Source organism: Eucyclogobius newberryi, unplaced genomic scaffold (assembly GCF_026437365.1).
Source record: "Eucyclogobius newberryi isolate DKJ021-1_F unplaced genomic scaffold, fEucNew1.0.hap1 SCAF_14, whole genome shotgun sequence".
NCBI classification, from domain to species: Eukaryota; Metazoa; Chordata; class Actinopteri; order Gobiiformes; family Gobiidae; genus Eucyclogobius; species Eucyclogobius newberryi.
In genome coordinates this window covers 16843112-16866563 of record NW_027315768.1, presented here as the reverse complement: position 1 = coordinate 16866563, position 23452 = coordinate 16843112, and the positions used below count along the sequence as shown (strand labels likewise).

General features: G+C 38.3%; 4 protein-coding genes across 7 annotated transcripts in view; 2 read left to right on the top strand and 2 right to left on the bottom strand.

Moving 5' to 3' along the window:
- The first annotated feature begins 91 nt into the window (after nucleotides 1-91).
- On the top strand, nucleotides 92-1955 carry rab9a (RAB9A, member RAS oncogene family). Its single transcript, XM_072444564.1, has 2 exons — nucleotides 92-196; nucleotides 293-1955. The coding sequence occupies exon 2, from the start codon at nucleotides 330-332 to the stop codon at nucleotides 936-938; it is 609 nt and encodes a 202-aa protein (XP_072300665.1). The 5' UTR covers nucleotides 92-196; nucleotides 293-329; the 3' UTR covers nucleotides 939-1955.
- Nucleotides 1667-3047, bottom strand: trappc2 (trafficking protein particle complex subunit 2). 2 transcript variants are annotated; one of them, XM_072444566.1, is made up of 5 exons: nucleotides 2967-3047; nucleotides 2632-2753; nucleotides 2162-2304; nucleotides 1994-2081; nucleotides 1667-1926 (listed from the first exon to the last, which is right to left on the bottom strand). In XM_072444566.1, the coding sequence occupies exons 2-5, from the start codon at nucleotides 2722-2724 to the stop codon at nucleotides 1828-1830; spliced, it is 423 nt and encodes a 140-aa protein (XP_072300667.1). In that variant the 5' UTR covers nucleotides 2725-2753; nucleotides 2967-3047; the 3' UTR covers nucleotides 1667-1827. The 2 variants fall into 2 exon arrangements, with proteins under 2 accessions (XP_072300667.1, XP_072300666.1); XM_072444565.1 differs by having other exon boundaries at nucleotides 1994-2088; nucleotides 2169-2304.
- A 216-nt stretch (nucleotides 3048-3263) lies between these two features.
- On the top strand, nucleotides 3264-9674 carry ofd1 (OFD1 centriole and centriolar satellite protein). Of its 2 annotated transcripts, none has more exons than XM_072444560.1 (22): nucleotides 3264-3553; nucleotides 3620-3814; nucleotides 3883-3951; nucleotides 4027-4051; nucleotides 4120-4224; nucleotides 4307-4443; nucleotides 4556-4729; nucleotides 4809-4915; nucleotides 5014-5133; nucleotides 5207-5280; nucleotides 5352-5443; nucleotides 5653-5842; nucleotides 6461-6549; nucleotides 6631-6742; nucleotides 6990-7619; nucleotides 7758-7878; nucleotides 7962-8053; nucleotides 8436-8552; nucleotides 8932-9098; nucleotides 9172-9348; nucleotides 9431-9498; nucleotides 9582-9674. In XM_072444560.1, the coding sequence occupies exons 1-22, from the start codon at nucleotides 3458-3460 to the stop codon at nucleotides 9625-9627; spliced, it is 3003 nt and encodes a 1000-aa protein (XP_072300661.1). In that variant the 5' UTR covers nucleotides 3264-3457; the 3' UTR covers nucleotides 9628-9674. The 2 variants fall into 2 exon arrangements, with proteins under 2 accessions (XP_072300661.1, XP_072300660.1); XM_072444559.1 differs by having other exon boundaries at nucleotides 6440-6549.
- Nucleotides 9675-9754: 80 nt separating this feature from the next.
- gpm6bb (glycoprotein M6Bb) overlaps nucleotides 9755-23452 on the bottom strand; it is a 34115-nt gene continuing 20417 nt past the window's right edge. The window contains exons 2-7 of one of the 2 annotated variants that reach the window (XM_072444562.1): nucleotides 15997-16183; nucleotides 14140-14296; nucleotides 13883-14051; nucleotides 12980-13053; nucleotides 12837-12902; nucleotides 9755-11053 (exon numbers count right to left, since the gene is read on the bottom strand). In XM_072444562.1, coding sequence (XP_072300663.1) covers nucleotides 10904-11053; nucleotides 12837-12902; nucleotides 12980-13053; nucleotides 13883-14051; nucleotides 14140-14296; nucleotides 15997-16183 — 803 coding nt within the window. In that variant the 3' untranslated portion in view covers nucleotides 9755-10903. Of the gene's footprint in view, nucleotides 11054-11550; nucleotides 12365-12836; nucleotides 12903-12979; nucleotides 13054-13882; nucleotides 14052-14139; nucleotides 14297-15996; nucleotides 16184-23452 lie in introns of those variants that run through there. The other variant, XM_072444563.1, reaches the window with a different exon arrangement.

The window sequence follows — 23452 nt, the reverse complement described above, 5'->3', positions numbered from 1 at the left end:
GGTATTTAATGTAGATTTAAAGTTAAACCACTCCCTTGTTCATTATGATGCACATTAATGTTTGACTGTCTGTTATTGTGTTACAGCTGATTAATCGTTAAGCTACGTAGCTGCTCTTTTCAACACGATAAAAATGACCATGTGACCGAGTCTTGAATACATGATCAGGAAGCAAAGAACACCCAGTACACCTTGGGTAAGATTTGCACGTACAAGCATGATTAAAACGCTTTAAGTAAACCTACTTGATCTGTGACACACTGATGTGTTGTGTTTCTCCTTCACCCAATAGACAATTATTTTTGGACTGTTGCACAAAGATAAACGTGATGACGTCCAAAACATCTCTGCTGAAAGTCATTCTCCTCGGTGATGGAGGAGTTGGAAAGAGCTCAATCATGAATCGATATGTCACCAACAAATTTGATGCCCATCTTTTTCACACAATTGGAGTTGAATTCCTCAACAAGGACTTGGAGGTTGATGGCCACCAGGTTACTCTGCAGATCTGGGATACTGCAGGTCAAGAGCGCTTTCGAAGTCTGAGAACTCCTTTCTATCGTGGTTCTGATTGCTGTCTGCTCACGTTTAGTGTAGATGACAACCAGAGTTTTCTAAATTTGGGCAATTGGAAGAAGGAGTTCATTTATTACGCTGATGTCAAAGAGCCAGAGAAGTTTCCATTTGTGGTATTGGGCAACAAAGTAGATGTGACGGAAAGGCAAGTGTCCATTGAAGAGGCTCAGCAGTGGTGCCAAGAGAATGGTGACTACCCTTATTATGAGACTAGTGCCAAGGATGCCACCAATGTTGCTGTGGCGTTTGAGGAGGCGGTACGCAGGGTTTTGGCAATAGATGAAAAAACGGACCACCTTATTCCTACAGATACTGTCAAGCTTCACAGAAAGCCTCGTTCTGCTGCCACTTGCTGTTCATAACAAGATCAACATTAAAGTGTTATGCTTTGTGATTGGGGTTCAAGAGTACCCGTGCTGTAAAAATATTTAAGAAATTGCTACTGGTTTATGATTTGTGATCAAATTATTAAATGGCTTTTGCCTAAATGATGGTAAACTGAACACTAAGTACATTAAAGTATTAAATCGAAGAAGGTAATATTTCACAAGCAAAATGCTGAGCATATAACTAAAATTGTAATGTTTCCCTTGCTAACCATATTTTGTTATTTTATATGGGCATTGTGTTGCTTCATGTGTATAAAGTTGACTTGCTATGCCTTTCGTAATTGCATTCCCTATCATGTATTTATCTAAACATTTAACGTATTTATACAATTAAATCACTGTACTTTAAAATAACTTGGGCAGATATTTGAAACTAACAAATCAAGGTATAGGATGGTGGCACCATAAGGTGGTCTTAACTTACTGACTGTTGAGGTCTTTTGGACACATGTATAATACTTGCATGGTGTAAGGTAAAGTTGAGTCTGAAATTATGATTTTATAAGACTTTACTTAACCTGAGAAAATAATAGTTTGGATTTTTAGGTTTAATACAAACATTCTAACATGAGCTATACACATATACATATATTTCAATGAATGTTTATTACTGGTATGTCACAAGTACAATAAATCTCACAAAACATAACACTGAAGCATAATCTTTGTGTATTATGATTCAAAAGGTTACTTGATTAAGATAAGCAAAGTTACATTAGTGGAAAATATTTGAAAGAAATTTGAAAAATGTCCATGGAATTATGAGCAATAGACAAGTTACAAGAAGCAGATATTAAGAAGCAGAGATACTATACAAGCAAATAACCGGTATTTCCAGAACATCTGGTGGGTTTAAGTGTGCTCAGCTCAGAAGATGTTTCTTCCCGAGAAACTGCACTTTTCTCTCAAAAGCTGTTGAACGAATTGGTGCGTTGATTTCATAGAAGGGATTCATAGCAAACTGGAATAAATACTGAAATTAACAAAAAACAATCCCAAACAGCATTTTAAATAAACAACATACTTACCTTAATATACAAGTCATATACATCATTAAAAAAGTTCTTGATTCCATCTTCTTGCCTCACATCATGGAGCATAATGAATCTTATATGTATGATTGGTTAAAGAGAACTGTTATAGTCACAACTTCATACAATATAGAAATATATTATTTAAGTATCAAAAGGATATGCCCTGCAGTGACAAACGCAGAGACGAACCACTCGTTGAATTTGTCCACTGTTTTTAAATACATGTTATTGGACAACCACATATTTTCATCCACTAAATCCAGAGCAGCGTGTGCAATAAACTGGTTCAGATGCCGATGATCGTCCTAGAAAGAGTTGCATTCACAGTTATAACCTAATCATAAAAAATATATATATATATATATATATATATATATATATATATATATATATATATATATATATATATATATATATATATATATATATATATACATACACACACATTGTGCCAAACTAACCATTTCGGAGAAGACATCCTAAATTACATTATGATTACATTTATACTGACAATGCTCATTGGAAATATGTTATTGTAAAGGTTATAAATACGGTTTATTATGTAAAACAAATGATTAGATACACAAGGCAGAGCAATAAGCGACAAGACATTAGCATTACTATGAAGATACCTTTGCTTCAGACTTCCCAGCTGGCAGGAATTCCAGCTCAAACACGGGATTGTCATGATGTCCAACCATGACAAAATAAAAACTACCAGACATTCTTTATCCTGTAATTTCGAAACCTTTATCTGAAAGAACAATCCGTTTATTACAAGGAAAGAAACGACATTTGCTTACAGCAGCTAAGCTAACAGTCGCTTTACAATAGTACTATGATAGTGACTTCATGCGCTACATAGAAGATATTAATTATCCAAGCAATTCGTGCTACTAGCTTTTTGTAAAACCAAAATCGTAATTCTAAAAATCATGTTAGAGTTATTGTTTAATAATTTGTTTACCTGTCAACTGGTTCTTGAGAAACGCTTAGTGGTCGCAAGATAATCACGTCAACGTACGACACAAGAAGAAGGGGGAAAAAAGTCAAGATGGTAAAATATATATACATCTGTAAAAAATATAACTATGTATTTAACAAAAAATACGGCGTGCCTTGATCAAGTTGATTTTAAAAAGTCACATATGATATGAAAAAGCCAAACATGTGACGTCATAACTAAGTGCCCGATAGTTCGGTTTAAACGAAGACACGCCTCTTTCAGAGACCTCCGTAGCCAAGGGTTTGTTTGTTTGTTTGTTTGTTTGTTAGTCCCACCTGTAGCTTAGCTGGTATCAAGTAAAACTCCGTTTTGAGAGTTGTATTAAATAATATGAATGAAATGTTTATGATCGCTTGAAATTGGACACGGAATTGAATCAGGATGGATGTCGTGCCACACAGGAACCTAACGAAGTATTTGTTCTCTCAGTTTTGAGTTCAGAAGCTACAGTCATGTCTGCGTCTAGAGAAGAAGAGTTGTCTCCCGATGAACTAAGGAGAAGACTTTATCAAACGTTTAAAAGCAAAGGACTCCTTGATACACTTAAAGTAAGTCACCGTCTGTTTGTCCTCCCAGTGTTTCTCTGCTTGTTAACATTCGTCTGTCTTCTTTAGACACAACTGAGGAATCGGCTGATCCAGGAACTAAAGCATCCACCTTTAACACAGGGCAAGTCCCCTGCAGTTGTCAAAGGTGTTTCTTGTGTGGTCTCAGCTTGCAACTGCATAGTGGCTGATTATCTTCAAAACTCAGGATATGAGTACAGCCTGTCTGTATTTAACCCAGAATGTGGTCTGAGCCAAGGCAAGGTAAGTACTGCTTTGTTAAATTTGCAAATATAATGAAGTCACTCATCAGATTTATCACATTTTTATAGAAGCTTTCAAAACAAGATATTCTCCAGTTAGTGAAAATTGCTCCAGAGTCATCTATGTACAAAGCACTGGTAGGTCATTGAGTCTGTTTTAAAGGCTTAATACTCCCTGAAAAAGAATAACACTAACAATTACATGTCTTTCAGTTGGCTCAAGAAAATTGTGATAAAAGTAAGAATTAATTTAAGAAACATTTTGGCCAATTTTGACCTTCATTAATTATACTTTTCCCCTTTCAGGTTTCCTAATGAGTCTCCTGATGCAATTAAGCCACCATTCCATGCATGAACAAGGCAATGATGTGGTCACTCAAACAACCATGTCAAGCTATGGAGAATCACTAGGTTTTTCTTTTTATGTGCTTTTTCTATATTTGTTATGTCAAAATGGGTTCCTAATATACTTTTTCTCTCTTTGTATTTCCAGTTGACAAGATGAAAATGATTGATAAGGAATATGACAGTCATTGTGGGAAAGGGGATAGATTTTTCACTCTACAGTCTAAGTTGGAGTCATATAAGAAAGAAATTGAAGAGCGGTTACAAGCTGAAATGAAAACAAAAGTGAAGAAGATTATTTTACACTCTACTGACATTATTTAGACAAATTTAAATAGATATATCATTATGCTGAATGTGTTTGTTTTAATTTATTTTCTCATGTTTGGCTTAATAGTTGCAGCACTTCAAAGACGTTGAACTTGCTAAAATGCAGATGGAAGAAAAAGCAAAATATAACAAGGAGTTTGTTAAAGTAAAACATGAATTGGAGGAGACGTATGAAATGAAGTCAAAACTGCTCATGGAACGAGAGAAAAACGCCATAGCCCGGTTACAAAAACAGCAAGAGGTAAAGTAGTTTAACATTTTGTCTGCTAAATGTTTGTTGTGGTATGCTTTTGATGTTTTATAAAATATCCTTGTATTAGATTGAAGAAAAAAATGTATACATGCAAAGACAAGAAGTACTTAAGGAGATTGAAGCAGCGCGGAACAAGGAGAGTGAGCTGAGGATCAAAATGGAGGCTTTTGAAAAGTAACTTATCCTTTTATTACTGTTTAGTTTAGATGGTGAGCTACTTTGGGGGAACTTTATGTAAAAAATCAGATTTTTTTAATTAATTTTTTTCACAGAAATTGTCAGATCCACGAGGAAAAGGTGAAGACGACAGTGGAGTTGCTGAGGAGAAGGGAAGTGGCTGTGAAGACCTTGGAGGACACATATGACCAAAGACTCCGAAATGAACTTTCTAGGTATTGTATATCATTTTAAAATTACATTATGAAAATACAGTGTCTTTTAAATTGTGTCTTGTTTTTGAATTAGGTATCAGCTTGAACTCAAAGAAGAATTTGTCAAGAGGACAGAAAAATTCACAGAAAATGAGACGCGTAATAAATGTATGTATGAAATTATCTTTTGTACAGTTGTAATCTGCTCGAAGTACAGTTTGTGTATTTATTTTCTGCAGTGGAAACGTCTCGTCTTTTAAAGGAGTCAGCTGAGCTGGACGCCAAATTGGAAGAGCATGTTAGAGTATGTTCAGAGATAAAACGGCTGAAGGTAAACCCTATATTGCTTTCAAATACTTATACATTAGATGAAGGTAATAACACAAATGATCGTAATCACTGTTACCTTTTTAAAAGTTGGAAAATGGGTGGTCATATGATCACGAACGGCAGGCGATGGTCATAGCGTTGTGGATAACCTTTGTATGATGTTGGGCAACGTATAAGTATTTCTTAAGAACAATCTCCGTTTTTGAACAGATTGAGTTAAACATGGGACAACAACAGCAGTCTATACTAAATGAACAAAAGGAGTTGCTTAAAGAGAAGCTTGAAACAATGAGTGATTACGCAAGCCTTAAATCGGAGAGAGAGGAGTTACAGAGCCAGCTGCGACTGCTGGGCAAACAGCTGGAGGAGACGCTGGAGGAGAAAAGCCGTCTGCGTGCAGGTAAGAGTTGCTTCATCCCAGGAGTCGGCATACATTTGATCTAATTACTGTAACAACTACAATCTCCTCTGCAATTGGGACAACATTACCTCCCCAATGTGTTTTGTGTTGTTTGCTTTTGCCGTTTGTGCTTTTTCCCCTCAACTTTCTGGCTTCTCTGCTGCATTTTTGTATCTTTACACATGAGTGTGAAGAGAAGTTAAGTGTTTGAATAAAGAAGTGGAGTGAAGCAAAGATGAAAGGGAAGCACAGAGAACAGATAGAGCCCTTATGTTTTATTGCGGTTAGTGAGTTCTGTCTCTGAGGGATAAAGGAGGCAAGGGACTTGTGCAATATAACTCTTAACTGCAGCTCACTATACACGTGTATCCACATTTTTGGAAAATGCAGACCTGGACCCATACAGTGTACAAATCCAGGTATAATAAGGGAAAGGCAAGAATCTTGTTTCTCCAATTTTGCCCATAGTAATCATAAAACATAACGATATGATCACATACAATTGAATTAATAATTAAAATATGACAGTTTTAGCACAGTCGTTTTTATGATGATTTAAATTAAATGACCCACTTCTGATTTAACCACAATCTGAAGAAGAACTGATTTTACACACAGCTATGCAGAGGATGCAAAGCGCTCAGAGACAGGCAGAGGAAGACTCGGACAAACAGAAACAGGTGCTGCAGACTCAGCTCCAAAGAGAGGTCAGTTTGGACACAATCACTCTCTCTCTCTCTCTGAAGACTACATGTATGAAGCATGACTCACTGGATGTCTGTGTGCAGGTGGAGCACAGTGCTCAGCTCAGGGCACAACTGATTGAGTGTGAGGAGAAGGCCAAGTGGATGAACAACCATGTGGAGGACATTAAGATACAACTGCAGCAAACGCAGCAAGGTACCGTGTCTTAAGAGGCAGCACTGTGCCAAACATTTTTGAAAAGAGTCAAATGCATGGAGGGGTGTACCTAGTGATAGTTCTGAATTACTTGTCATCACTTGATACTATCAAGGATTCATCAAAGTCCTTGATTGTGAAATAAAAAGGGTATTTTCTATTCTTATGGTGATTGGTTGTAGTGCCTAAGTAGTTCATCTGTCCTTCCTCTTTTTCTCTTCCTCCTCATTTCCTCTCCTAATGGCAGCTCTTGAAAATGAAGTGCTGCGTAACCCCAAGCCTTCTCTTGTTGACCGCTCCATTCTGGAATACTGCACTGACAACCTGGTTCCTCCTGACATCTATGTGGACAGAAACGTACTGAAGGCCGGGGCGCCTTATGATTTGTCTAAAGCAGATGGATCCTTGCATGGACACAGCTGGGGGAACACACTGGACTCTGACATGGACCTTATTGCTGATGCCAAAGCCCGTATGCGGGAGTTGCAGAGAGAAACTGAAAGTATTGAGGAAGCTTATAGGAACTACCAGCAGAGGGCAGTGGTGTCCAACATCTCGCATATGCTCATCTCGAGACCACTTTCACCACAGTTTCCTTCCCGGCCACACAGACTGCTGCCCCCCAAAGCTATTAGGACCCCCTCTCTAACATTATATGACACCAGAAAACCTCTTGAAAGTCAACATAAAGTGACATTTTTAGAAAATCCTGCCGAGACCCTGCCTTCTGGGTTTTCAGCTGGTCCTGTTGTATATCCACTGACTGAGCCCTCATTTGAAAGAGGCCAACACTTTGAGGATGAAAGCCTCACGACCAGACGTAGGTCTCTTCCTCAAGAATCACCCTCAAGAAATACGCATCAAAGAGTAACAGAAGGTAATAAAGCACTTAAATATACTATTTCTGCCCTAGGATCAGAGAAATGAAGGATCATAATTGTTTTGCAAAGTATGTGGTTTATTGATAAATATTTTGAGTCTAACACTTTTGTATAATTTAATATTATTACTACAGCAACCCCAGCAGAGGACTTACTGCTCTCCCATCATAAAGCTGTTGCTTCTGATGACTTCTTCTCTGAACTCAGTCCACCTCACAGCCCTCAGCTCAGGAGCACAGCACGAGACACTACCAGGTACATTTTTGTCCTGTTTTTGAAGGAATATCCTGCAAGTCCATGCACTTCGATAGCAACCAATCAATGTTTTTCTTTTGAAGCCCACCAAAGCTGAAGCCTCCTTTCTCCAGCTCAGAGTCCTCTCCTCAACCAGAGAAGATCAGCCTGGACGATCTCACACAGCCAATGCCAGGTAGTGTTGTGCTAATACCCCTTTATTCACATCTTAGCAACACACAGTGTGAAATGATGTTTCCTCAGAGCAACTGGTAACACTTTTGAAGATGAAATAACTGGCTTTGCTCCAGGTTTTGTTAGCTCATATCATTCAAACAAGATTTATTTTTTTGTAATTTATTTGAGGAGAGTAATATTACTAAAACAAAAGTAATTCTTGGAGGTTTTAGGCCCGTTGTTTTTTAATGAGTGTGTGACCGGCCTCCAAAGTGTCCTTTCAGTGGACTCGCACAATGGTGAAGATGAAGGGCTGCTGATTATGTATTCTGTGCTGCTCCTCTGGCCCTGGTGCATTATGGTCCAGCATAAAAGCTCTCTTTGTGCCCGTCTCCCTCCAGAGCCGAGCCACATTCCAGAGCTTCTCCTGGACACTGGCGTCCCAGAAGGCCCCACTGTCCCCTGCCTACACAGTCCACAGGACCAGCAAGACCCACCAGCCGCACAGAGCCGTGAGGGTGAGTCGTTTGTCCCCTGAGATGGAAGCCATGATTGGGTAATGAATTCCCCATATTCCCCAAGCAAAATGGATCATTGCAGACAATTCTCACCTAAAACACAGTGTAACTTTAAAGTAACTGTATCCGATCCACTTCAAGTTTTACTGAGGACAATAAAGTATACCTTTTTATATTCTGAAATCATGCCAAAAGTTATATTATAATTCTTTAATTTGATATAAAATCTTGGTAACTTTTTATTTTTTTTTAATTACCGTGAATATATGTACCGGTAGTAACTCTTTTCACTCTTGACTCGCTCATATCCAACTGAAAGAGGGAATATTCATGTGTTTTTTTTTGTTGCTTAACCATGGCTATTTTTATTTTTTTTAAGATTTACCATCTTCACGCAAATCTTCAGTGGAGGAGCAGGAGCAGGAGGAGGAGGATGATCAAAAATGGGAACAAAAAAGAAAGGAAGGGCAAGAACAGAGACTGAGAGACCAAGAAGATGCCAGGGAAAGAGAGCTACAAGAACTGGAGCGACTGGAGGAAGAGCATGTAATCTTACTTTTTACATATTTTTCACATAGAATTATAGCCAGATTTAAGAAAATACAATTTTGTTTGTCAGCTCTTGCAAGTAGAAGACCAAGCAACACTGAAAGAGAAGGAAACCGACTCTGAAAACAGTGAGAGACAAGAGGAGCAAGAAGCAAAGGATGATGGGAAAGAGTCTAAAGCTGAAGAGAATCCTCTGGAAAAGTATATGAAAATGGTGCTGGAAGCAAGAGAGAAGCAACAACAGACAGTGAGTAAAGTTACGAATATGTAAAATATGTTTGACCCAATTACTAGTGTTTAAAACTATGGAACTTTGCTTCTTTGTTAAGAGCCCTGAACAAGAAGCCAAACCTCTTAGTTTTGAGGATAAAAGTCTGTCAGAAGAGAAAGATGAAAGGTAAAGAACTAAATTGAGAGAAACAAGCTATATGATAAACTATTATGTTCCATCCAAGTAATTTATGTTCATCTTTTTCCTAGCATTGCAGCATATTCTCACAAGGAGGAAGAAGAGGAATTCTGGTAGTATTAGATGAATATGTTTTAAGATGGTTTTTAAAAGGTTTTATCATTTCAGAAATTGTGCACACTTTTTATTGTAGATTATTTGCCATTGTATGTCATTGTAGGAATAAATGGACACAATGTTTTATTTGTTCGTTTTATTTTCATACAAAATGGTGGACAGGCTTGTGTATATATACAACATCAACAAGAAATTCCAGTCAGAATTGCCTCAGGATTGTGGTCTTCCTGGTGATTAAACTGTAGCCTTGTTCTTTACATTTGGTTTATTCAACAAGATGCAGTGCTGGGATCACGGCGTAGACAGACAAAAAAGGAGAAATAGCATTTACTTTGGCTAAATAATCATGATGATTGGAAGTCGTAAAATATACTACCACGCAAAAAGTTATTTTGATTTAGAAACAACTGTTTTATCTAGACCACTAGAGTATACAGATTTTACTCAATTGGAGCCAAAAGGGGCTTAGCATTATCAACTACTAAAACCAGTACCGTATAAAAGGCTGAAAAGAAAAAAAAAATCTCATCTCCTTGCATATTACTACGACTACTAATACAAGCATAAGGGTGATTTACAAGATATCATAAGTTGATGTATTTAGAAACAAAAAAGATATTCGATTAACTCAATGTTATTTCGTCTATAGTACCAAAGAAACAAAACTAAAACCAACTACAGAACAAAGCATTTTTTACAGACAAAAGCAATACAAATTCTGTATTTTTTTAAGGAGCAATTGTTGGCAGCAGTCCCAATTCATCTGGCTTCAGTATTGCAGAGGTGGTATAAATGTTTATCATAGGCTCTTGTGCACACCTGAGGTAGGGATTTTTCAGGCCACAGGAACACGTTTTATATTGTTAAAATAATGCATGTCTTTAGCACTTCAACATCTAAACATTCCTGCTGACATTGTACCCAACTTACTATAAGGCTTATTTACATATTTTCGGCAAGACTTCATTAGAACTTGTCTTTGCAGATCCAGCAAACATTGTAAATGATTTGTAATGAATAACTGCTTATGAACCTTTCTAAAGACGACAAAATTATAACTTGATTTGAGAATGGAGAAAAGCAGTCAATAGCTCACAGTTCTACCTGCATGTGAGTTAGTGCAGAGAAAGCATATTAGTTTGTTAGAGGCCTAATTAGTGCAGTGTCAGGCTGCTGGCAGGTAATTCAGCTCAACATTGGTCCAAACAGGCCACCATACTAGGCCCTTAGTGCTTCATTGTGTGTGTTTGAAGTGTGACGGGAGTGTGTAATATCCTTATGTGTAGGAATTAAGGCATTCCTTGGAGCGTGATGTGATGTCCTGCAGCTCGCGCTCCTCCTTCAGTTTGATGTCTTGGTAGGCATGCATTTGACTGGCGTCCTTAAGGTAGGCCCAGTTTGCAGAGAGAATCATGAGGAAGTGGATCTGGAAGAGAGGGTGAAGGTGGATGGCGGTGAGCATGTCAGAGATGCAAAGCAAGCTATAGAGGTCAAAGCTACAAATATTAGACATACAAGTCAATAAACATATTGTAACTGTTACAGTGCAGGGTACTTATGGAAGCTTTTTGAATGGTTGATTTTTAAAAAGGGAATTTAAATTGCACAAAATTAACTTACTATTACTCAATAATATATGCTTATTGTCTGTATTATGTTTTGTATTAGAGTTGGCTACCAATTCTAAACTGTAAAAATGTTCTAAATACATTTTAAACAAATGTATTTATAATAATAATAATATCTAAAGCACACAAAAAACTTCCATTGCTAATAGTGGAGTTATGTTGTGGACAATCTATATATAAAAAAGAAGATAAGGTTATTGAGGGATGAGACAGGACAGCAAAGACGTCGCATGTAATCAAAGGTTAGTGCCATGTGCAAGACCTGTGGGAAATAAATCAATCAAGTGGGAAAATGTTGTAAACAAAAATTGTTTATTTTGTATCGAAAGTAATAGCTACAGTCCAAAATGTAGGAGAAAATTAAATATATGAAAAATTGAGTATAAGAAACTAAACACATCAAAAGCATCTGGAATATTAAGCATGCAGGCTCAGTGTTAAGAAAAAACAAAATGGCTCTTTTGTGGCACTTGAGAAGAAGAGTAGAAAAACAGAGGTCTGTCAGCCTCATTCAACTAAATACATTTACTTTATCTAAAATAACTGTATTATACATGGAATGAAAGGATGGCTCCATTGGAATCCCATGGGTCCGGGCCTAAACCGGCCTATAGTACAGATAAAGTCTATAATACTGGATTTAACACTGAAAAATACTGATGTTTTGTAACACGTCATGGCATCAACATGACTCAACAGGTGGTCGATGTTTTCAACAAATCACTACAAATCGGTCTTAAATCATCTTTGATTTAAAGTCATTAGAGGTTCAAATCAGGATAGTCTATAAAATTGTGTAAAATAAACTTATATTTAGGACCAAATACTGCAGTTACATTAGTCCAATTTACAGTTGACTCAAACTGATGAAAAGTTACCCTCAGAGTCCGAAGTCCCTGGATGCTAAAGAACGCATACAATCCGCTATTTACACTTGTGATCACTAATATTTCCTAGTCTGTTTTTTTTTTTAGTTCAAATGTTGTCAGTGACTAATCAGTACAGCGTTGAAATATATGGAGCACTGTTTAAAACTTAGTGCAGCAATCTTCTCGACTCTTAAACTTCAAAACGGCAAAGTTATAAGTGGTAGCCATCATGTAGATCAGCTGGTGGAAGAGAACAGAGAAGTTTGGTGAGAGAACATGCCGCCCAATTCCTGGTCACAGGTCATGTGACAAGTTAACAGACAGTTTTCTAGTAGTCAAAAGCAGTAAGGAGTCAAGAACAATAATTTAAACTGTTAAAATGATCTTTGACTTGTAAACAGAAAGACTAAAGTAGCGACACTATGATATGAAAAGCGAATGAAGTTGACATTTGTTCTTTTACAAATGGCCGACCAAAATGGTAGAGAAGGGTTCACAGGACACATAATTTACTGAAATACAGTATACACAGAAAATTGTGGAAAATATGTCAGTAATTTGTCATAAGCCATGGTGAAACTCTGCAGATATTTACAAATTTACTACAAAGTTCAAGACTTATTTCCCACAATACTATAATCCATTGAATGTATGCCTGTAAATTGTACAAATGCAATGAATGAAAATATATTTGAAATACTATGTCACTTACCAGAGCAATAACAGTGGCTCCTGCTCCAGCACATGCAACAATGTACAAGTGATAGGATAGGTAGAACTGTGAATGGGGAAAAACAGATCCACCATTAATATACAGTATAGTTTTTAAAGCAACATCTTGGGAAGGAGAATTACCTCGCTAGAGTCGCAGATGTCTCCTAGTGCAGATCCACAGACCTTTCCTGGAGTGGCGTTCCAGGGGATAATACCTAGAAGAAAGTGATGAGGTTAAAAGGGTTTGTCTCATTCAAGCCTCCAATCTGCAGCTCTTCATCTTTTAGCTTCAAAGGTCAAATTTGACAGACTTGACTGACCAACTTATGCATATTCAGCACATTCAGCCTCAAACAAAATACGAGTAAATGTATAATTCTCACAAGTATTTTGTTTAGTTAGTTTTGTATGATTTTCAGACCCAAAGACTTTATTACACAGAATAGCTAGAGCGTGAAATGGGGAAAGAGAGGAGGGAGACAATTGGCAAACGGTTGAAGCCAGGAGTACCTTAAACATACACCATCGTTTCCCAACCAGGTGTACAGGTATGGTTTCAGGGTTTGTTTGTTTGTTTTTGTTAAATTGAAAAGTATTTTAATTTCTTTTTTTGAATCTGTAACTGTAATATAGGACATGTACTACTAAAGAAATGTAAATTGCTTAAGGGGTACTCAGGGGTACTCTCTACTGCACCAGGGGCGAGCACCATTAGTTCTTAGTTTCCATGTTTATTTTGAAAGGGTACGTCATTGCTGAGTGGAATTATTATTGAACAAATTGGCTCATGTAATACAAATAAAAAGCTGTTTCTTAATGCGAGTTCATAAGCCTTAAAATCAGAGCTTTTGTGATTAGCAATATGAAAACCATCAGTGGATCTTATGAAATACTTGGTTATAATGTATTTACTTCATCAGCAGTGGGTCAAAGTTTCTAACACAGCGTAATGGAAAGTACAGTTACAGCGATGAGCCTGTTGATTCTGTTGGAACTAATAAGCTTTATATTAAATAACATCATCAGTAAAAGCATTCTTCTTACCATACTGACGGACGTCCACACAGATCGTGTCAATGCTGGTGAGGTTGGCCAAAGGGGACTTCATGGTGTTACAGGTGTACCACATGTTGTAGAAGAGGAAAACAGGCACCGCAGAAAACCCAAAGACGCCGAGCCAAGCCACGCCCAGAATGTATGTGAGGAAGACAAACTGAGGACACAGGCGGACAAATCATGTTTAATGGAAAGCTATTTTTAAATAACCCCACGAACATGGCAGGGTGGTTCTGCTAACATACCAATCCACTGATGCAGCGGCCGCAGATGGTGGTCTTGAACTCGCTGTGCAGCTCCTTGACGGCACTGGTGGTGTAGAAGCCCTCGGCCAGCAGGATGATCCCGTACAGGAAAAAGAAGGAGGCAATGCCATAGATGACATACTGCATCAACTGGATTCTGTCAGCAAGAAATTACAGAGGTTTTTTAAGAACGTAGTAAACTAAAATGTAGATTTGTTGTTTGTCAAAGTGAAGCGTTTGTTCAGCCACTAAAGGGGAAAAATACAAAGAGAAGCACCCAGGTCTGTACCAGTAGGGCAATAGAGCCTAGATTTAGATGTTTAACACAGTTCATGTAGTTAGAATCTTTAAATATATCAATAGGTGACAATTAAAGCAACTAGGGTGAGGGCTAACAAATAGGGTGGGGAAAGTATGCATAGAAACTGCATTAAAACTGAAATTTCCAGAATCACAATGATAGTTAAAAAACATATTGCTTTAGTTGCCAACTGTATTTTTCTAACATTATTATTATTTACACCTATAGCCTTTATTTAATCATATATTCATCATATTGCCAAATGCCAAAATGAGTTTGATTTATATTTTTCAGAACATGAGAACTAATGCTATTTGTTGGTATACATTTCATTTCACAACAAGATTTAATGTCCCTTTGATTAGACAGTGTCATTAAACACATGCTCTCAACATGTCAAACACAAAAGTACAAGAATCTGCATTTTAATGTGGAAAATACTTATACCAAACGATATACGAGTGTGTCTGTTCCATTAAAATAACCTGCACGGCCTGATTAATCGAGCCCAGATGTGTGTGATGGAGCCAGCCGCTGGGATCCTTTCTGAAGTGAAGCCCAGTGAAGTAACAGGTGAGTCATGTCTCTGCAAAGCCTCGTCCCACAGACAGAGACAGGCTGCCCCCTCAGGACACGTCACCTCCACTCAGACGTAAAGCATATGCTCAGACCTGGCTTCGGCTTGTGTCATTACCCTTTTATTGTGTGTAATCCAACATTAAAGAACCCATATTTGGTCTTGTTTTGATGATAAGAACTAGAGGAGGCATTATCATCTCAGAAGAAGAGCATTAAAAGCACAGTTGATCTTACTTTTGGAGCAAGACGAGGCTATTTTTCCACCGTTTTGTTTTTGTAAGAAGACAATAGTTTCACTATATCAACAATGGTTTGAGGTTTAGATTTGTTTTCAGCGATGGAATTAGGGATGGTCCAACATAAATATTTTTTTTCAGTCAATACAATCTTTGTCTTGTGGATGTGGCCAATATTTGCCAATATCATTTCATCACAATTTTTAAATCTATAGCAAAGGCCACAAATTGAAGTTGGAGTACATTTCACAAATGTATTGTACTTTTATGGTGATGGTGTAACTGTTTATAGGGCTGCAACTAACGATTACCAGTAGTAGTAGTCAGCAATCATTTTAAGATAAGATAAGATATTCCTTGTCAAGATATAATTTCTTTGAAACTATTTAAATACATTTTAACCAAACAAAAGCTTTTACAAATAAAGTGTATTATTGATGAAAATCTGACTTTAAAAAAAAAAAAAAATTCTATTTAATAATGCTACTGTCGGCCTGTTTTGTATGTGTTATAGTCTGTAGAGTCCAGATAACAAATACGATAATCAAGAAATGACAACGATTATTTTCTGATAGTCGACTACGGTAGTTACAATGAGTTGATCGATGGTTGTAGCTCTACCTCTTCAGCTTAATTGACCCACTTTTTTAAATATTCCGATACCTTTATATGCAAACAGATCCCTAGATATCACCGATATTAGCACCGATTTATTGACCATCCTTGAAATGTCAGGCTTACATGTCAGTGAGCATGGCGTGGTCTGAGGTGACTTTGGAGAAGTGCGTCTCCAGGATGGTGACCGTCCCGGTGAGGGCCACATGTCCACAGCCACAGAACAGGGCCACTCCAGAGAAGCACAGGATGGTCGCCACCAGCGATGCGTACGGAACGCCGCCTAAACATTTGATGCAGCACTCGAAACAACCTGCAAAAGAGAAATGGAATGTAAGATATCCATTGGCTGAATCTTGCCGAGCTAAAAAACTGATTAAATACTGCAAAAATTAAAGGCTATGTTCTTAATTCAAAATGTTGCACCCAAAATGTTTTTTAACAGCTTAAAATCCCTTTAATTTCTTGCCAGATGTATTCTTTTTAGGCAACTTTCCTGAAAAAATGACTCCATTTTCTCTCTGGTAAAAAGGACATGTAAAAAATCAAATGCTAACAAAACACCTGGAATTATTATTATTATAACATCTTCCTGTAATAGTCTATACCAGGCCATAAAAATAAGCTCCATCATTTTCCAGAATGTCTTTGTCGGTGCCAACCATAAATTATAATATCAAACAAGTTTCATTCATAACAGAATTCATAGAACAATGGTTAAAATATTGTATAAGACTGTCCATTTAAAAACGACCCTCCTTTGCGTCGTAAAACTAGGGAAACAACATGTCCGGCCTTGTTCCACCGCCTTTTTACAATTCAACACTATTTTTAAAAAGGACACCAATGGCCTAAATAGCAGGTCAGTGGGATAATCTACTGACAAACTGTAAAATCAATGTTAATGCACAATGAAGTAACCTACATATGCCATGAACATCACATCCAAACCTGTGCAATGGGGATGTCAAGATTGTTTGGTTAAACGATTACCATCATTTTTCAGAATCTGGTCACAATATGATCTTAACGACAACAAAATAATAACAATTGTGACTAATTTAGAAGTAAAATTAAGTTATTTTTGTTCAATATAAATAAACCTAAATGTGGAGTTATTTTTCATCTCGCTATCAAAGTTTGATTTAATAAATTTGGCCACACAGTAAATAAACAGTATGTTTGTTTTCAACAGTAATGGAAAAAAAATATCACTGTTATTTGGTCATGTCAATAATGGTTGTAAAATCATTCTCAACAATGGGTTTAAATTCATGATGTTTCTTTTCACAATAGTCGCAACACTAAAATTTGATATTGTGATTGTTTCCAGTGCAGTAAAGCCAGTGACTACAACACACACTGCAGTGTGAATGTCTGACACTTACTAACAGCCAGTGAATGCCTCCAATTAGATCCACATGTCTGACAGGATGTTGTCTATGAGTCATCGCACACCAAGGTCAAAGCCTGTTTGTGAGAGGAACACGCATTAACCTGATGCTATGTCGAGAAGAGCCTTTACAATCACCCTTTGCTCATTAGCTGGATGTGTTGTATGTTTGTGTTGAAGCTTTGAGCAATTGTGATGAAACCAGTTAACTTAGAAATATGTGTAAAATAAACGAATAGTGGAGGAAGTGGTTGAAACTGTGCGTGGCAAAACACACTCTGAAATGATAACTACAGCAGAAGATAGCGGTGATAGTGAGGGAGGAGGCCAGAGGGGAAATAAACAAAGAGCCAGTTCTTCTGCTAAATTACACTGTATCCACTTTATAACAAGGTCAGGTCTCTTTGAGGGATTTTAAAACATTATGTTGCATTTTCTAAACATTTTTGAACAGAGGGTAAAGAGTAAGACTTCATGGCAGTGATGGAAAGTAATGAGAACTATATGCTCTTTGGTGGAGGGTGTGTCAATATGAAAAATAGAAGAAAAACAGAATTCCAAATGTTCCAAGTGTTCCACCAATCGGGCTTTTCCACCTGTAGAGTGGGAACCTACTGTCAACCTACTGTGGGCAACAAGAAAACATCAGCAGTCTAAACCCCAAAACGAAAGGACAAAATTTAGAAAATAAAAACAGTAAAATCAAGGTAATGACAATGACTCTTGGATGAGAGTCGAAACGTCTAATTTTTCAAACTGAGTCCAGATGACTACAACTGAAGCTTTTTCTACTATGGAACACTCCTGGACGAATGAGGGATTACACCGACATATTTCCAAGAATTTTGGGCCTAAAACCTTGGATTTAGTTCGGGAACTCGAATCTGTAGCCAGGAAACTAGCAGACAAAAGGAATCACTTGAGGTTCAATCTTAGATGCAGACAGAACAACATGATCCCGAAGAGCCTGCAGATCAAATCACCGGTCAGAGGACACAGAGCAGAGAAGATTTGGAGAAGGAGCCTTATGCAGATGCTCAGTGAAAGGATCCAGGAAAACAACGTCAGAATTGATAAATTGAAAGACAGAACAGGAACTTTACAGGAGAAATTAACCAGCATACTCCCTGGAGAAGTTTTCAAAAGAGTGCTGGATTTTACACAGACAGCACAAGAAGCACAGCACAGGAAGAGCAAAGAACGCCAAATCAAGAAGTTCAACATTCTTTTGAACAAAAAGAATGCAGGTGAGGTCGAGCTAGACATTAGGACTGAGACAGACAAATTAGCGACCAGCAAAAACAATTGGATTAAGAACCTATCAGATCGTGTTCTGACACAGGCAGAAAAGGAGGTGCTCTCTAAAGGTCTCAACTTTTCTGTCACCTCCAAACACATCCCTACAGAGGACTACATCACAGCCACTGAAACTGCAATTAGGAACAACAAAATGACTGAATCGGAGGCTGCAGACCTGAGGTTACGTGTCACAGCGACCCTGAAGAGTGCCAAACCACCTCCTTCAAATATCACATCTGAAGAGAGAAAAGCACTTTCAGCACTGGAAAAAGATCATAGCATCAACATCCTCCCAGCAGACAAGGGACGTTGCACTGTGATTCTCAACGCAGCTGATTACGAAGCCAAAGTCCACACCCTCCTCGAGGACACGACCACATACGAGCGCTTGAAAAGAGATCCGACCAGTGGCTACAAGAAGAAAGTGATAGACTGTTTACAAAGGCTGGAAAAAGAGGAAGTGATAGACCGGCCTCTGTATTACAGACTGTATCCTGGTGAAGCCATGCCTTGCATTTATGGCCTTCCAAAAATACACAAAAAGGAGGTTCCACTCAAACCCATAGTGTGCAGCACAGATTCCATCACTTACATTGTGGCCAAGCATTTAACAACTATATTGGCTCCGCTTGTGGGGAATTCGGTACATCATGTGGAAAACACGCACAACTTTGTGGATAAAGTGAAACATCTCCAACTGGACCCAGATGACCTCATGGTTTCATATGATGTTGTGTCCCTGTTCACCTGCATCCCGACCACTGATGCAGTAGCAGCGGTGAGGATCAGACTGCAGGAAGACACCACCCTACAGGAAAGGACCAAACTGACACCTGAACACATATGTAAACTGTTGGACATCTGTCTGAACACCACTTACTTTCAATTCCGGGGACAATTTTACAGACAGATTCATGGCTGTGCCATGGGCTCGCCCGTCTCTCCCATAGTGGCCAACCTGTACATGGAGCACTTTGAGAAGAAGGCACTGGCCTCATTCTCAGGCATAGCCCCAAAACTGTCGATGATACGTTTGTAAAAATCAAGAAACAAGAGCTGGAAACCTTCTCTGATCACATCAATGCTGTGGACCCACATATCAGGTTTACAAGAGAAGACGCTAAGGAGAATCGCTTGGCCTTTCTTGATTGTTCCACGATCAGAGGAGAGGACGGGAAACTCCAAATAGAAGTGTATAGGAAACCTACACACACGGACCAGTATCTGCTCTTTGGCTCCAACCACCCACTACAGCACAAGTTGGGTGTGATCAGAACCTTACAACACAGAGCTCAAGGTGTGCCCACCAGCTCAGAGGGCAAGAAGAAAGAGGAAAAACATGTCCGAAATGCCCTCTCAGCCTGTGGTTACCCCGCTTGGGCTCTCAACAGAGTGAAGAGAACCAAGAAGCAGGACAAAAGGGAAACTGAACAGAGAAGGAAGGGTGTTTCTATCCCTTATGTGTCTGGCCTGTCGGAAAAACTGCAGAGAATTTTTAGACAACACGAAGTCCCTGTTTATTTTAAACCAGGAAACACTTTAAGACAAAAACTGGTTCACCCTAAGGACAAGTTGCCGACTCAAAAACAGAGCAATGTAGTTTATTCGATCCAATGCAGTGAAGAAAGCTGTAAAGAACGTTACATAGGTGAGACAAAACAGCCTCTACACAAGAGGCTTTATCAGCACAGAAGAAATACTAGTTCAGGACCTCAGAGTGCCGTGCATCTCCATCTTGAAGCCTCTAAATCACTCGTTTGAAGACGGTGAGGTGAAGGTTTTAAGCAGGGAGAAAAGATGGTTTGAAAGAGGAGTCAAGGAAGCTATTTTTGTTAAAAAAGAAAGACCTTCTTTAAACAGAAATGGAGGGCTCAGATTCAATCTTCCTGGTATCTATAATGGAATACTGAACCCCTGGAAAGGTAGAGGACCAGGACCAGGACATTTAGATGCTAATCAGGTACTCAGGGTGGTTGAGCCAGGGTCTCACAAAGACAAAGAGGATTCTAATAGCCCATTAAAATTCTGAATAGGCTCGGTAGATACAAGGGGGGAGTTTCTGTTGAAACAAACAACTCTTTCTACTTCAGGAAGGCTCCTCCCAATGGGCGGGTCTTACCACAGAACAGTATTAATATCGGAGTTCTCGATCTAAATTCTTTTATTGACAATGACTCTTGGATGAGAGTCGAAACGTCTAATTTTTCAAACTGAGTCCAGATGACTACAACTGAAGCTTTTTCTACTATAAAATCAAGGTATTTGTATAATCCAGGGTGGCTTTATGTTTATAGATCCAAAAAGTTTCTTGTTTGTGTCCACTATGTGGTCTATGTGGTATTTATTTTGTGAATGATTGTCCAGAAATATTCTTGTCTGACAAATCGTGCTGCAATGATTGCAGTTGTTGCACTTAGGAACCCATTGGTCTGGATCCAAACAATGTTCTTTTGTGTAGACCAGTTTAATCCCAAAGGGTGGGGCATCTTAAAACATAATATAAGTTAACGTACTCTTGTACTCTTTCTAGCTTGCTTGGACACACTGAGAACATTCTAGTTTATTCTATACTGTGCTCTTTTGGCTGGAGAAGGTGGTGTAACTTTGACGTCTGAGAAATGTCTTCCATTCACAATGTTACAGAATTGTCAATATATTACAATGACTTTGTCTTGGACAATTATTGATGTCAAATGTTACAAGAAAACCTTGCAACAATATTACCATGCAAACAGACTACAAGTGAAGCAACAAACACCTGGGGAAAACTATTCTCTTAGAATATAAATTGGTCACTAGTCTTGTTACATTTTTATTTCACTGAACTTACCCAAAACATGGTTTTCTCAAGGAATTTCCTGGTAAAATAAAAGTTAAATAAGATAATGTTGTGGCTTTGGCCTTGAGCATATCTGCTGATACAACCCCAAACCACCGTCCTGATCCAAGAGACAAGAGAGTCAAATGTCTCGGCACTTTTGTCATGACAGAAGGCAACTAAAAAGAAACACTGCGACCAGGACAATGCAGTGAGCCGTCAGATGCTTGGCCCTCTCTGTTTGGGTAGTACAGGGAGATCAAAAAGCATTTCTGTCCCGAGATGCGCAAAAAAAAAAAGCGGTCACCATGGCAGCAGGTTAACCACAGCTCAATGAGTCATTTGCCCTAAGCGGAGCACAGCCGACTCGTACCACAACCCACATCGCTCCAACCATGGAAGTACAAGCCCCTGGGTCCACAGGATATTGAGCCCAGATGCAAAGTAAATACAGCTTCTTGCCCCTGTAGTGGTCATCACTGTCAGGTAGCCAAGCAGGAGGTTTATAAATCAGCTGGCTCTCAGTCAGGAGCATCAGACGGCTTCCCCCGTCACACAACATTCCTGGACATAAAGTTTGCCCTGGCTGAAAAAGAGAGACTATTTTCCAATGGTTTATTTCTCTAAGGGCAAAAGACGTGGTAGCTTGTTATGAATCAATTTGAGTGCAATGCTTTTTGGCACGTCAGGGACATAAAGCAACATGGGAGTCCCCACTCAAGTATCTGTTTTGCTTGAAAGGCTTTGATCAAGTTTGCCCTCTTCCAAGTCCAGAGGCCAGTGTGGAAAAAGAACTTAGACTCGTGAGCATTTGAGCAACAGAAGGGGCAAACATACAGTGAATAATATTGTCAAATTGCAATCATTCTACTTTATGAGTGACAATTGCAATTACACTGCCATTAATGTATGGAAAAATCAAGAATCAGTTCACAGTGCACATTTTAAAACGTGTCCAGGAATAATAATAACAACAATAACATTTAAATAAGGACTGAAAAATAAACTCTAAACTTGCACAAGAAACATATGCATTTCAGAACAAGATGCAATAAATGAGATGGTAATGTAACCTAAATCACAACAGCATTAATCATTAGCTAATGGTGACTATTGAGGTTACAGTCAATCTTGCAGCAGTACAACAGAGTATGAACCAATGATAAGTATAGTTTGCATTATAGCGGCACTGCATTCAGGCATTGTGGTTGGTGACCTCTCACTCTCACTTCTGGTACTTCTTAATAAATCCTAGAGAGTATTGTTTTCACAGCTGTACGTGACATGTTGGCACCTCGGTCCAACCGTTCTGAATGACTGGAACAAAGACACAGGCAGACCACTCAAAATAATAATTTCACAAAAGAACTATTGTACTGTATTTGACTTTAGGGTGTACCATGAGAACAGAACAATTTATTATTAGAAAATTATGTTTTATCTCGAGCAAAAGTGAAGTTGGTTGAGCCGTTTTCCAAGTACAGTCATAGCTTCAATAATAGCTTAATTACTTTCACAGATTTGTTTAGCTGCTTCCAATAGCTCCATAGATACAAATTGAATTACACATCGATAAATAGAGACCAATATATTTCAGGGCTATAGCTGTGGACGGATGAGGACTGGGCCTGTGGTGGGTCATCCAGGTTTTGATCTGCTCTTGCCACAAACTGTTAAAAACTAAAAGATATCTGCAAACATGGACATTGAAATATATGTATATATTTATTTACCTTTATTTAAAAAGGTCAGAACCCATTGAAATTGAGACCTCTTTTTCAAGGTTGACCTGGGCCAAAGTGCCACATTTGCAGCACACAGAATAAAAATATTTACACGAGGCCACAAACAGACTTTTAGACCAGATGAAGTGAGTGAACAACAGAGCGCGTTAGAAATCTTAAAAAAAGAGGGCTTGGAGCAAAAACAGGATTTGTTCCCATAGTGAAAACCAAGCTTTATCTTTAATACACAATAGCCACAGAACTTAATATTACACTTTACATTGATTTAGTGATTCAGTGCAATCTATAGACAGTAATTACGTTTTTAGTCATTTCTATCATGCCGTG

What these genes read in the sequence shown, in the direction of transcription:
- trappc2 (XM_072444566.1), bottom strand. Translation starts at nt 2,724, where the DNA reads ATGTCTGGTAGTTTTTATTTTGTCATGGTTGGACATCATGACAATCCC. An exon ending in CTGGGAAGTCTGAAGCAAAG is followed by an intron (nt 2,305 to 2,631) that starts GTATCTTCATAG and finishes AACTCTTTCTAG; the next exon opens with GACGATCATCGGCATCTGAA. An exon ending in TATATGACTTGTATATTAAG is followed by an intron (nt 1,927 to 1,993) that starts GTAAGTATGTTG and finishes TATTTATTCCAG; the next exon opens with TTTGCTATGAATCCCTTCTA.
- rab9a (XM_072444564.1), top strand. Translation starts at nt 330, where the DNA reads ATGACGTCCAAAACATCTCTGCTGAAAGTCATTCTCCTCGGTGATGGA.
- ofd1 (XM_072444559.1), top strand. Translation starts at nt 3,458, where the DNA reads ATGTCTGCGTCTAGAGAAGAAGAGTTGTCTCCCGATGAACTAAGGAGA. An exon ending in GTGGTCTGAGCCAAGGCAAG is followed by an intron (nt 3,815 to 3,882) that starts GTAAGTACTGCT and finishes ACATTTTTATAG; the next exon opens with AAGCTTTCAAAACAAGATAT. An exon ending in AAGCTGAAATGAAAACAAAA is followed by an intron (nt 4,444 to 4,555) that starts GTGAAGAAGATT and finishes TTGGCTTAATAG; the next exon opens with TTGCAGCACTTCAAAGACGT.